The sequence below is a fragment of the Anser brachyrhynchus genome (assembly GCF_964034855.1).
Source record: "Anser brachyrhynchus genome assembly, chromosome: 1".
Lineage (NCBI taxonomy): Eukaryota > Metazoa > Chordata > Aves > Anseriformes > Anatidae > Anser > Anser brachyrhynchus.
In genome coordinates, this window is record NC_137694.1 from 35878216 (window position 1) to 35892070 (window position 13855).

The 13855-nt window shown below is 44.0% G+C and overlaps 1 protein-coding gene across 3 annotated transcripts in view; it reads right to left on the bottom strand.

Moving 5' to 3' along the window:
- The window catches only part of PPM1H (protein phosphatase, Mg2+/Mn2+ dependent 1H), a 139189-nt gene that overhangs the window by 24876 nt on the left and 100458 nt on the right, over nt 1-13855 (bottom strand). For 2 of the 3 annotated variants that reach the window (XM_080592100.1, XM_080592101.1), the window contains exon 6: nt 7293-7411. In XM_080592100.1, coding sequence (XP_080448226.1) covers nt 7293-7411 — 119 coding nt within the window. Of the gene's footprint in view, nt 1-1620; nt 3114-7292; nt 7412-13855 lie in introns of those variants that run through there. The other variant, XM_080592102.1, reaches the window with a different exon arrangement.

Consider the following 13855-nt stretch of genomic DNA (forward strand, 5'->3'; position numbering starts at 1 on the left):
GGAGGACAGGAGGGCCAAGTGTATTGCAAGCACTTTGCCCCACTGCTTGCGACCGGCAGAGCTTCTCCACCTGCAAGCAACTCAACCATGTGCAGACACTGCAGTTAACACAACCAACGGATTCATGTTCTGCAACAGTTTCAACAGGTCTTTCTCTTTCCAGTGAATTTGCTGACTCAAGTACTTCTTAAGATTTACTTCATCTCTTCTACTTTTAAAAGACAAACAGGAAGGTTTGTCAGCAGCTCACCCTGAAGACAGAGGGATAGGGGAAGTGGGCTGTCAACACCCTATGGGCATAATTCACTGTGATGGACAGAAGAACTGCTTGTAAATTCACATTTTGCTGCACTTCTTGCTAAAAGGCTGGGGTGAAGCAGATGGGAGAAAGACTGCTTGTTCACCTGTAGTGTTTGCTCCACACTGGCTCGTTGGAATCATCTGGAAGGAAAGGAGGTCGCTGGTAAGGAAGGATCGTGGAGTAAACTCTTCTGAGAAAGATTCCTGTAGTATAGGATGGGGTGGGCAGCAAGACAGCAAGCAGAGCCCTTGCCATCCCACACAGCAGTGCTGGAAGCTCCTTTGGGGAGCACGGGGCCTCCTCTCAGCTGGGAGCAGAGCCTTCATCCAACCCGAGTGGCAATGGAAAGGAGGACTCCATGGGAACCCAGGAAGGTCACATGGAATATGTGCAGCTCAAGAAGCCAGAGGAAGCTTCTGGACTAGAAGGCAGGAGTGGGGAAAGAGACTGCACCTCCCCAGGAGGAAGACTTGTTTGTGTTTGTTTTCAGATTGAAGATTATTACCGTATTTCAGTTTAGTTTCTGGCTGATAGAACTAATTCCACGAACTGGGAGCCTTTCGGTGTCATTGCACATGAAGCACCTGATCTTGCACCAAGGCAAAGCCCAAGCAGAGCTGTACAGCCATGTAGGGACAGGTCTTGGATAAACTGCTTGCAGAAGATGCTTCTGCAGGACACGGCTCAGACCAGACACTTTCTTGCCAGGCTCTCTTGGCCTCAGAAAGACCATTTACAAAGACCTTTACCTCAGACTTAGTTTCCCCCTTTGTTGCAGAACTACTACTTTTTTTTATTTTTGCTTTCTCCTGCCCCAAAGACGCCGGCTCAGCTCCTGTGGCATGTGTTCCCCTGGGGACCCTAGAGCCATCCATCACTGCCAGGAGACGTGCTGTATGCAGCAGGCCAGCTCCCACCTTCCGCTGCTCCTGCAGAGAGGGCCGAAAATCCCCAAAATGCTGGGGCTGTGCACGCCGAGTGCCTCGCTACGGGAGTGAAGACAAAAAAGCCAGGCAAGCGGCCGCACACTACGGTTCCTGCTGCAAAAATGACACCCTCTGTCTCCTTTCTCTGGAAAGGCCTAATGCTGCTAAGGTGGCCCGTAATCATTAAATTATGAAAATGTAAATTGCTGGGAGGAAATTAATACCAGGAGTGACTCGGGAAAAGGCTGCTTTTTTTGTGAAGTAATTATGAAATTAAAATTTGATCTCTCCCTGATGATTGTGCAAAGGATACGGCTGAGGTCTCAAACACAACAATACTGCCGGGGTTTCAACAGAAGAAGCGCAGAAGGTTTCACTCGACAAAAAAGCTCAATTAAAAAATGGGGGGGGGAAGGGGAGAATGACTTTTTGTAAATTACATGAATTTGGCTAAAAGGCGTAATCAAGCAGGTTATGGCACAGGGTCTGCAGACTTCCAATTACTTTTTACAAGTTGGAATCAAGCTGTTAGGAAATGCAGCTTATCTGAATAAGACTAATAATGCTAAGCTAATTAGACCCAGCGGCATTAGCCGGCAGATAAATTCAGGCAGAAAGAGGGACAGTGTCACTTTAAATGCTGCCTTGGGATCGGTGGGAAAGCTAATGAGGAGTGTCAGTCGGGGCTGTTTTATTAGGTGGCTCTCCGGAGGATATAGCCCGAGGTTTCTGTAGCAGGGCTTCTGTGCTTGATTCAATAAATCAATTTATATTAAACGGGGGTGCAGCGCGGGCGCCTGCTTCATAAAGCTCCCGGTGGCATTTCTCAATCTGCTTACGCGCTCCTCGGCCGGCCTACCTGAACGCGCCGTCAGAGGACATGGAGCGGGGCAGCAACGAACAAGCAGCCACACCAGCAATGTTTATTCAGTCGGGCTCACGCATTACCAAGCAAAACATGTACATTGGCTCCTGCCGTGGCACTCCGGATCCCCAATAAGTGATTAATGAGACCCTGGGTTTTGTGAGCTGGAGCCTGAACCGCAGGCCGCGAGGCAGGCTGCACAATGAAAGCAAGAAGCATCCATCCCAGACCAAATAAAATGGCTTGAAAAGTGAAGTTGCTTTTTTAATCAGATGCTCAGAGGCTGAAAGACATTCCCTGTTGGAAAAGAAAAGGGCGAGCGCAGAATAGGCTGGCGGCTTGCCAGCAAGTGGCCAATATTGACTCTAGAATAAAATGGTTTTTGCTTAGCACCAGCCCCAGGGCACCAGCCTCGCTGCTTGGGAATAAATCACACGCGCAGCGCTTCCCCAGAAGGGGCTGGCCGTCGGGCGGCTGGTCACGGGCGGCTGGTCACGTACCGCAGCAAGGCCTCTGGAGGCACAGGGCTGCTGCTAAGGGCTCTGCAGCCCCTGCAGCAATAGGGCACGCTCGGGTGGAGCATGCGGTCCTCCCGCTCGCTGCGTCCTGGGGCTTCAGCCCAAGACGCGTGGCTGGGGCTGCGCCGGGTTGAACCGCTTTTCATGGGTCCAGTTCAACTCCGTGCAGTCCTGGAGGGCAAAAGAAGTCACAAACAAATCAGCTCTAAAACCGGACTTTTGTCTGGGGCTGTTTTGCCACTAAAATCTACTGGAGTCAAAACACTGAAGCTTTGATCTGAAAACAAGCATTTAAAGAATCCTACTTTAATGAGAACAGCAGAAAGGCCACTGTTTACGTTCCAAGGAGGAGCAAAAGACTAATTTTGAAACCACAAAGGCCGATGCCAACTGGTAGTGTCTTCTGGCTGCCTCTGGTTAAACACACTGCTGTACGGATGCTCTGGCACTGCAGGAGGCTGACGGAGGAACACTGGGAGAAGCAGCTTTGTGTGTACACATGCCTGTAAGGGGCACAGTAAACCAGAAAATCACCGACAGGTTTGAGGAAGATGTCTCAGATACATTCAGAGCAAAGCAGAATTGATCTCACTGGACTTACCCAAGTGTAAAGGAAAACTTGCCAACCGTGTCTTAAATGCTAAATAAAAGGAAGAGACGGAAAACACTAATTCTGTGCAGTCCTTAAAAGGAGCACAGTAATCATCAGGCCTCTTTCTTTCCCATAATTTCTACCTCTTTTAGCACTGGCAACACTTTGCTCTTGTGGTCAGAGTCCTCCCTGATGCTTCTGTTGCCAGGACATGTCAGTGTCACCAGAAGTACCCTCCTTTCTGATACAAGCTTAACCTCTGCAAGCCACGGACTGAAAACCCTAGGCCAGAGATCCAGCTGTGAAAGACTGTTAGTAACACAGATGTCTGCCAGCAAATTACAGCTCGAGACAGCTCGGAGGCTTGTTCAGCAGGAGACACAGCTCTTAAGACGCCTTGCCAGCTGCAGTACGCGATCTGCAAGAGTTGCTCAAGCACGATGTGCGGGGGGCGAGGGTGCCAAAGGGGCAGCTCATGGTCAGCTCCCACCTAGATGGGATTTATTTTATATATATTTAATACAGCAGATTTCCTGTCCCAAATCCCACAGGAGTGAAGGGAGAAAGGGTGAAGGGTGGGAGAGCTGGGGGGAGAAGGGAAAGGCTGGTCTCAAAGCAGTTACGGGCAGCCTGGACTAGTGATGCAGCACACATTGCTGGATCAGTGGTTGTCCTAATGCTGTGGGGAAACTTGGCAGCTCTGCTACCACTGTGGGCTGCTGAGACAAAGCCAGTGTGGAAACTTCACAGGGAAAAAATAAAAAGAAAGAAAGAAAAAGAAAAACGAGAAAAGAGAAAAGAAAGAAAAGGCCAAATGCATTATGACAGACCCAAAGACAATAACCTTTTGTAATCCAAACGAGCTGGGCAAGCCAATTCATTGTTGCGAATCTGAAAAGCTCCAGAGCACAGGAGAAGGGTAAAAAAGGAAAAAAAAAACAACAACAAAAAAACCACTCATACAGCTTCTAATAGAAAACACAGAAAGTGTCCTGAATTTTAAAATAAAGCAGTTCATTTTCCTGAGGAAACATCACATCACTGAGTTTTACACCCTCCCACTAAAGGATGCAGTAAGTCAGTGTAAGAGCGGCTGCTTCTTCCCGACATCACCTGCACCTCTCCATGGGTACATGCAAACGTCAACACACAGTGAAGTCACCGACCAAAAAAAGACTCAGACAATTGATCTTCTGCATTGTAAGTGACAAAGGTTTGGCAACATTTTAGCATACCGGGCTCTGGCTGGCCAAAGTAGCATCTGACGTTTTCTAGAAAAGGAATATATATGCTAATTTATTTTCTGTGATAGATTTTGTCCATAGAAACAAATGGAGAACAGATATGTCCATGGCTGCTGGACCCTGATGCACCAATTAATTCTAAGAATTAGAAAGGGAAAAAAATAAGAGCAAGACTCTTGAGGTAGAAAACAATCACTGAAACGCCAGCCACCTCAAACCATTACCTCTGAGGGCCCATCACGCTGGAAATCTAACATCTTCTCCACAATATCAACCAGTAAAATTGACCCAGACTTTTGGATAAATAGAAGCAGATTGCATTTCCTCTGCTTAGGTGCTCACTGCATGCAATTCAACAAAAAACAACACTTCCTTGGGCACACACCCTGAGAGAAGAAATGGATCCTTGTTTAAAAGGACTCTGATTTAAATAAATCTTACAATGACAGACCAGTTCAGGACAATGAAATGGTGAGCGAATCAAACAAAGAGGTAACAGATACACTAGCTGTGGGGTACAGAACAGCTAGAAGATTCTGATTCTTTTATTTAGGACAAGAGTGCAGCCCCTATTTTCCACTTCCTGCCAGAAGTCAAAAGGAACAGCAGGGAGAGGTAGCATCATCACAGTCTCCACATGCATTTGCTTGGCACAGGCCACCTGGGAAAACACTGAGGTGAATTTAGTCTTGAATTTTCAAGTCACAGTTTAAGTATTTGTTCTGGAACAACTACTTACAGCTAGGTGTATTTGTGTTAAATCAGTGATAATCCTTGCACTGACCACATTAGAATCTGTAACTGGATCAATGTGTGTCCCATACTTCAGGAAATTCAGAAAAATCAGCAGGAAAATCAAATCATTTCTCCCACTTGCCATATGCTAGGGTTAACAGAGTTCACACATCAGTACTGAAAAACAATACATTGAGTCAAACTGTAATCCATTTAGACTTACCCAATCTCTTCTACTCACTATTCCACATTTAAAACATGTTCCTTCTTATTTATCTTTCTTCTATCGCCAAACAACACTAGCTGTGCAATAACCATTCTGAATAAGTGCTATGCATAGATTCGCAAATAAGGCACAAACTGATACGCAGAATTATCCCTTTGTTTAATTTTTAACCATTCCAACCTTGTATGGACCCCAACATCCTGCTTGCAAGCTGAACTTGCGCTGCAGTTTCTGACATGGCTCTCAAGTTCATTTGGAACGTCTACTGTGCAAAAATAGTTATTTTTCCCAACTCATCCTTTACTTGCTATTTATCAACACCAAATTTGATCACTGTTATGCCTATTTGTGTAAGTTGTTTAAATCTTCTCAGTTCCTCACAGCCCTTCTTGTTTATTAGTAGAAGGGCTGTATCACCTGCAAATACTGCAACTTGAACCGTTCTAACCACATTTCCTTTCCAGACATCTAACCAACTGGGGAAAGGCCAAAACAACTCCTATGAACCTGGAGAAACCCTCTTTATCTTCCAACCAGTGAAAGACTTTTGCTCTTACCCTCCTCTTGGCCCATGATAACTACTGTAGCTCTCCCCAGAATTAGTTGGGTGGTTTGGCTTTTTTTCTTTTTTTCTTCCCCCCTCCCCCCCCCGCCCAGTAGCTTCTCACATCTTGGAAAAAAGCTTTCGGAAGTCTACATGAAGCCATTCTTTTCTAATGTCTTCAGAAATCTATGAGTTTAACAAGAAAACTCTCCCTTTGCAGAAACTGGGAGACTGTCTCACGATCTTCCAAATACTTTACTGTTCAAGTCCTCAGTTGAGGCAGTGTTCTCATTTTGTTCCCATTCTTTCACACATGCCTGTAGCCTATTTAAAATGTGCAGCCATAATTTTCAGGGAGAGATTAGGTATTTCTACTAGCAGCTGTTCAGGATGATGGACAACGATGGTTATTCCCAGATTAGCATGTTCTGTACAGTACAAACACTCCAAACTATATTATAAACTTAGGTCATTATTCTGTCATTAAAACATCATTATATTTATGGTCTGTAAAGTATCAGACAATCAGAAGCATGTGGAGTTGTAGTTGTGTGAGTACATCCAAGTTTCCAAACATACAAGAGCTCAGGTGTTTTTACCCCCTCCATCTTTTCCTTTCCTGAATGAACATTTTCTAAGGATGCTAAAACACAAACAGCAAGGAAGTAAAGTCCATTTACATACACAGGGCCTGTTCCTTTATAGGTCGTATACACAGTGCTCAACAACAAGGAGTTGGGCTTCTCTAAGTGAGAGTCACTTGAGAAGGAGCCTCTTGAGCTGACACAAAACAATGAAGTCATTTAGCCTGAGACAAAAACCTCATCACTCTTCCTGTCAATACTGTTCATTGAAGCCCTTCATTTTCGGATGGCTATGACTCCTATTCAGATCCACCTCTAAAACAGTTCCTCAAGGATTACCCAAATCAGGTGTTAGCTGCACTAGAGCATGGAAGGTAGCTCTTCCCTTTTGCAAGCACTTCTTGGCATGCAAAGACACGGTTGCCCACTGATCCAGATTCTGTAAGAAGCTACTTGCAAGACAGGAGAGTTGTTCAGCTTTCACGAATACCCCCTGGCATATCTTCCGCTTTAAGTGTTTGCTCTGCTTTGAGTGCTCACACGCTAAAATGAACTGAGGTCCTGGCTGTGGAGGGAGGTCAAGTCATTTCAAATGTTAACTTCTAAAAGAAAAATACATCTGAAAGAAGAAAATACCTTTCCTTATAACACACAGGTGTATACCTCCACCTTTGATGCAGTTTAATCAAAGATGCATACAAAACAGGCATGGGTAGAGGGGAAGATTGACCCCATGCTGAGAAGGGCACATCCTTACCAGCCAGTCATGTTGAAGTCACGGTAGAGCATCCTTTTTCCAACTTCCTTGCGCTGCACCCTCCGTGGAAACTCTAAATGTGTGAACTCATTTCCCAGCAAGTGGGGCTGCATGTAAGCCTGTGGGCAAAAACCAAGCCACAGATACCACATGAACATCATAAAACAAGACATCATCTATTTTTAATGAGATAGCATTACCATCCCTTCTCACTCCCTTCCCACACACTTTTTTTTTCCCTTTTTAAACAAGGAGGACGACAAGCTCTGCTTTGTGAGGTGCACATACACCAGTTCTCACAATATCTGGTGTCTGGCAGTGGCCCTACTGGGAGTAGTCCTCTGTCCCTCAAAACCCCTCATTTCTTCTCACTGCTTCTCAACATTTGGGATCTCTAAAGTACGCTTCATCCACTGGCCCTGAAGGAGTCTGCAGGGCTTCGTAAAGCAGAACATATCCTTTTGCACGTTGGTGACCTGAGAGAATGAACGGTCAAAGGACAAAGCCATCGAGCAAGCAGAGACTTGGAGGGGTGCATGTGGAAAGAAGCTCAAGCTGTTTGACACACAGTGCACCTATGTTGACAACACACGCAACCTAATGTTACTCCAACACTTGAATTTTCACTGTCTCCAGAAAAAAATGAGCAATGGTTCTGCTCCTTTTTACCTGCTCAGCCTGCTGCACCCCACTGCACAGACACCGCAAGTAAACGTGAACTGCAGAGCACTTTATTTTGGTTTTTCTAAAAAATACTTCCTTCATACAGGATATGACTAAAGAAAAGCAGCGACTGATGTTTTTGACAGTGTGAACGTTCAACCAGTGCTGCTGCTGTCCCTTCTGGTGTGCTGCTCTCCAGATGCTGGGAGGCCTCCTCAGTGGAGCTGAGCCCAAGGCCTGTGCGCTTCAGAGCTGAGCGTGCTTGAGAACAACGTGAGGCAGCTTCAGCTCTTTGTCCACTGCACACTTTTATACACAGATCACCTGACGCAATAGGTTAATCCTTAATCATACTGCATTTCTTCCTTCTGAAATAAACCTCACTCGTTTTTCTTTAACAAATGCATAAACAATCCTTTCCCCCTCTCTCCCCAAAGCCATGCCGTGAGTGCGCTTTTCTGAAGATAGAGTCAAATTGGCTATGGAACAACAAAAAAAGTTGCATTTCTCAACCTTTCTGCAGATAACTCTTTTTCCTTATCCAGCCAGTTAAGGCAATAACGTCTGTCTTATCTTCAGCAGCAGCTGCCATCGGGGCAGACCAAATGAGCATGCTTTAGTTGCTGGGTTTGTCATAAATCTAGCGCTCATCAAAGGTGAGCAGCAGGAAGCAGTGGAAGCCCTTATTGATCTACCTGGCAGCTATCATGCAGATAGTTCACAATAAAATATTTCCTGCATTTAAGGGCTGAACCTGCTCCCACTCAATTTAAAAGGAGCTGGATCAGGCTCAGCGCATGGCAGTGCTAACCGTCCATCAGCCTGTCCCCGCTCCTTTCACAAAACACCTCCCAGCTCTGCTGAGATGGGGCCGAGGGAGATGCTGTGTAGCTGATAAGATTGGATTCTGCTTTCAAGAGGCGGCTTTCAAGCACACAAGTGTGATCTTGACATTGTGATCCCTTCCTGAAACAGGAGCTCCATCAGATTATTTCCGTGCGCAGTTAAGGGCATTACATTTTTTCCCCTGCAATCTACAGGCACCCAGGGTTCCCTCCCCCACCCAAATATTTGTTTCAAGGGCCCTCTAATTGGATTGCTGCTTCTCAATACAGATATGGATGAGAAGCACTACTGACTTTTGAGTGGCCTAGCAGTATTAGTCCAGATGAGGTTTTCCATACTTCCAGAACTTTGGATTCCTTATTGACAAGTATATGTAAACTTCGTGTTCATTTTTGCTCAAGTTGCAAAGAAGTTGCAACATCCCTAATGATGTATGTATTGTTATGCACAACAGAGCTGCGTTTTAATATTTGTTCTTTCTAATCTATGACTTTGTAAAAAAAATGAAGCTAACAGTCTGCTTAGAAAGTGCAGTTCAGTTCACTTTTGAAAATGCATAGCCTACCTTGATTGAGTCATTACAAACCACTTCTAGCTAAAGACTGGTGTCATCTACCTACAAAAAAACCAAGCCTTACTTAAATCAAAAAACCTCATACCTGAAATCAAAAGCTATTTAACCCTTAGATTATAAGATTACTTATTAGGCTAGATCATAGGTTCAGAAGAAATAAAGTTACAGGCTTTTAGCATTTTTCCCCTTGAAAACAAGAATTTCATTATTGAAAAGGGAAAGCGATTGGGAGAGACTGCATTTCATAAAGATTTACTCAGATGGAAAGTCTGAGGTCACAAGTGAAATAAGATTAATAAAGCTGGCAGAGTTACCAGAGGACTGCTAATGTTCAAATAAGATTTCTCTTCCGCAGCCAAGCCTCAATGCTTGATTTACAATCTAGGGATCTTAACTTGATTCTAATATTTTTGGCGTCAGTGGAACAGAGGGAAAAGAGCAATTTGGAAGCTTCTGGTGCTGTGAGCTGAATTCTTATGTGAAGAAATTCATTTTTGGGGAGGTATTTTTTAATTTTTATTCTCTTTTTAACAGTTATTCTTGATGTTTCACTGGTAATTCTGCAGAGAAAAGAATGATACATTATAAAACTCAGCTGACTTTCAGTCAAGTTTGTTGAGAACTGTTCTCCATTTACTACAAGGCAGGGCTCTTCTCCCTTTCCACACTACCCAAACTATGCTGAACCAAAAAATAAATATAAAAAAAATAAATAAAAGCAACTCAAGTCTACAGGTCCTTCAAGTAGATACACAAGCAGACACTAAGAAATCCCATGACTGATCAAAAGAGAAACAAAAACAGTAAGTTAACTAATACCAGGATTTCAGCTGTGATGAGGCACCACATTTTCTACTTTTCATTTGTTTAGTCACAATTTGTAAGAACCTCAGATTAGGAACATCGTCCAGAGAACTTAAAATGTAATAGAAACAGTGTCCGTCAAACACTTTCTATATCCTTACGAGGCATGTTCAGACAACTTTGCTATTCTGTGTTATGAAATGGGAATATTTTCCATCATTTTTCTTTTAGAAGCTGTTACAGTTTTTTTGGCATAAATCTGGCACAGACTGTATCATATGTTTGGTACTCAGCCATTTTATGGTGTATTTTGTGGCTGGATGTATTACATTCAACATTAGCTGTATGAAATGGAGTCTGCTCAGGGAAATATTAGTCACGCTTCTTTCAAAAGGCCATTTACTTCCTGCAGTGTTTCCTAGTGCTCAGCAAAGCAAACATGAAATTAAGATAAACCTAGACTTATACACTTGTATGCTTGCTAATTAGGTTGCAGGGAACATCATACATACCTTATCATACCTTGCAAGTCTCTTTCGCTCACCCCTCTTCCAGCTCCTCTGGCATGTGCTGCTCTAGGACATCACTGGCACTAGTAGTTTCACTGCACTTCTTGGCATTTTTAGGCTTACTGTTGTCCCATGCATCAGCCATACCTTACAATGTCATCCTCTTATTGTATCGTACCATTTTCTCCTGTAGGATATTCTACTACTTGGGAACACCTCTCACAACCACATGTACAGCACAACACATCCAGAGGTTCTCCAAATTACTCAGCCAGTACCATATGGCCAGATTCACGTTGAGCCGAACGGACATAACTAAAGGTGGTGGTGGTAGAAGAAAGGAGGAAAAGTGGGAGCTGAATCCATCCCTGGATTGGTCCTCCCTTTGTTACAAAAGGCCATTCCATAAAATCACGTGCAGCAATGACATCTCTGAAGTGTGACTTTGGTAACTAACAGAAATACACCCACCTGCAATAAGCTCATTCATCACTCGTTTTAAACACGTTTTCCAAGGGGATAAGTAACAAAATCTAAGCCATTTACTGTTGCAATTTAGACTATCATGACTGAAATTAATAGCGTCCTCAGAACATGAAACGAAAATTGCCTCTGGCACTCATTGCCCGCACAACTACTGCACATACCAGAGCAGCTCCCAGTCAATGCTGCATTTCGTTCTTTCTCCAGATGTACTGATACAGAAAGCCAGAGATTTCCTTGAGTAGGCACTGTGCAAGTTCTGCCAGAGCACTAAAGACCCCAAAATTCAAAACTAAAGGAGGAGCATGAACGCCTGATGGTGGAAGAGAAGCAGTGTGTGCCCTGACCCTCTTTGGGAAGCCAAAGAGCCAAGGGGATACTCATGGCAGGTCTTCCATCATCCCACAGGAGGCCCCAAGGAGCTGCGTGCTGGGCCTCCCACCGCAAGGACAGGGTACAGGACGCAGAGATGAACGTGCCCAGAGTTGCCCAAAGGTCAGAACGACTGGGTAGTGACCTTGTTCTTTTGAAGCTGCCATGCCAGAGGTCATCTGCATTAAAACACGAGCTGGGTACAGAAAGCATTCGTTTTCCCCTTGTTTATTCAACCAGCACTATTTGGAACACAGCTGTGTGTAGGACCGGGATGGAGGGCTTTATACAGTGATACTCTCATGACTGAACAGCTCATTTTCCCCAAGATTTCCTTACATGTGGAAGTTGAGGCCCAGAAGATAGAGGATGAATGCAGAAGGCACCAGTTAACCTAAACCAACACCTTTTGTGGCCAAAGTAATCAACAGGCACTAAAGGCAGAGGAAGGCTTCTTCAGCCTGCCTATGCTAACAGTATCTCCACAGGCTGCTGCCATTCAGGAGCCTGCCTGCTGTAAATTCATACCCTCCATCTGCCTTCACAGTAACCTCCCTGCATAGACAAGCCCTGAGCAGAACGGTATCTCTGCATTTAGCAAGTAAAATATTTATGCTAAAATGATTAAGCAACTTTCTTCCAATTGTTCAGCAAGAACAGTGCAATTTGTTTGGAATGGGGAAATTCAGCCTTAACTGCAAATAAGAAAATAAATTCAAAGCAAATCACTTTCGGGTAGGAACAACAAGAGATACAGAGAGCAGAACAACAGGAGAGTAAGCCCAAGGTGAGTAAGGGGAGTCCTTTGGGGTGTAATCAATGGGACAGATGCAAGAGCGGAATGTAACATTCCTATGGTAATATGTATATGTAATGTTTATGCCAACCTTGCAAGGAATTGGGGGTCGATTTTTTAAACACTAGAGTAAAAATGTTACTAACAGAATGCTGTGTTTGAAATTATCTCTGATTTTGTTTCACGCTCTTGCTGCCTTGCATGTATTTTCTTTGAACATGATACCCATAGTCCTGGCATATTTGTTACATATAGAAACAAAATAAACAAACAAAGGTAAAAAAAAAATCCAAAGGAAACAGCAGAAATGCTTTTCAGATCAGCTGCTGTTTTCAATATAAGCAAGAAAGGACATCAAAAGAGAAAAATATTCCTTGTAGGCAATGTTTTATCTTGTATTTCTTACAGAAGCACCAGACTTGCTAGATACTAAAGATACCTTTTATTTTAAAGGCAAACAAATTATTTTACATGTAACTGGAGTGTAAATATTTATTAGGCCTCTTTTCCATTTGGCTTACTGAATATGAATACTCCCAAAGTAGCACTTCCTCTGAAATTTTCAGCCTCAAGCCAGTGAATCTGACTAAAAACTAAACATGATGGTTGTAGAAACATCTACAATTTTCTTTAAAATCTTCCACCACCATCTTCAACTCCTGGCATTTTGTCTAGTCTCAAACTACAGCGCTCAGGCCAGGTTGAAGATAGAAGATACCTGAAGAGCAGGGAATGCCACCAGCCTTGGCCTGTCCACCTTGCTTTAGACAAAGCTAATAGTGAGCCTGCCTTGGCTTAGGCTTGAATTCCTAGGAGGTAAAAGCAGGAGGCCAGAGGAAGCAGAAAAGAAATCTCTTGGACGCGTTAGGAATGGCATTTTGATAAACAGCCAACCAACTTCAACCAAATGATCTGACTGTCAGTGAAACACTTGAAAAGCAACAGGATTGTCTGCATGGAAAACAACATGCAGTTTGACTTATGTTGACTTGGTGTATAAAGCGTCCTGCATCCCCTCGGGTAGTCGCCCTGTCACAGCTTTATGGGTGCTCCTACATTACACAAAACTTGTCTTTCTTCACCCATCCTATGCTGCAGCTACTAACGCCCGCTGAGATCACCTCTACGTTGGACTTCTTTACTTGAGCTGGTTCTACTGGCATACTATTACAGCAAATGAATAAAACCCTGCAATACTGTCCACATGTGTGCGTAGAGCACTCTGTGGTATCTTATCCTGTCACAAAGTAAACACTGGGATGTACTGAAATACCTCTGTGGCTTGTTAGCTGTGTGTCTGAGCTCTCATTATCCAGCACCAACGAGCTGCTTAAGGTCGGCAGCTGCACAAGGCACATAAGCACAGCCATGCCAACCGATGGCCTCTACAAAAAAGCTAAGATTTGTTTCACCAGGATTTGCATTGTCAGGCTTTTCTGCATATTTACTGATGGCTAAAACACATATACACGCATAGTCAACCACTAGTGTTCAGCAGATGTGTGGTCCTCCACTG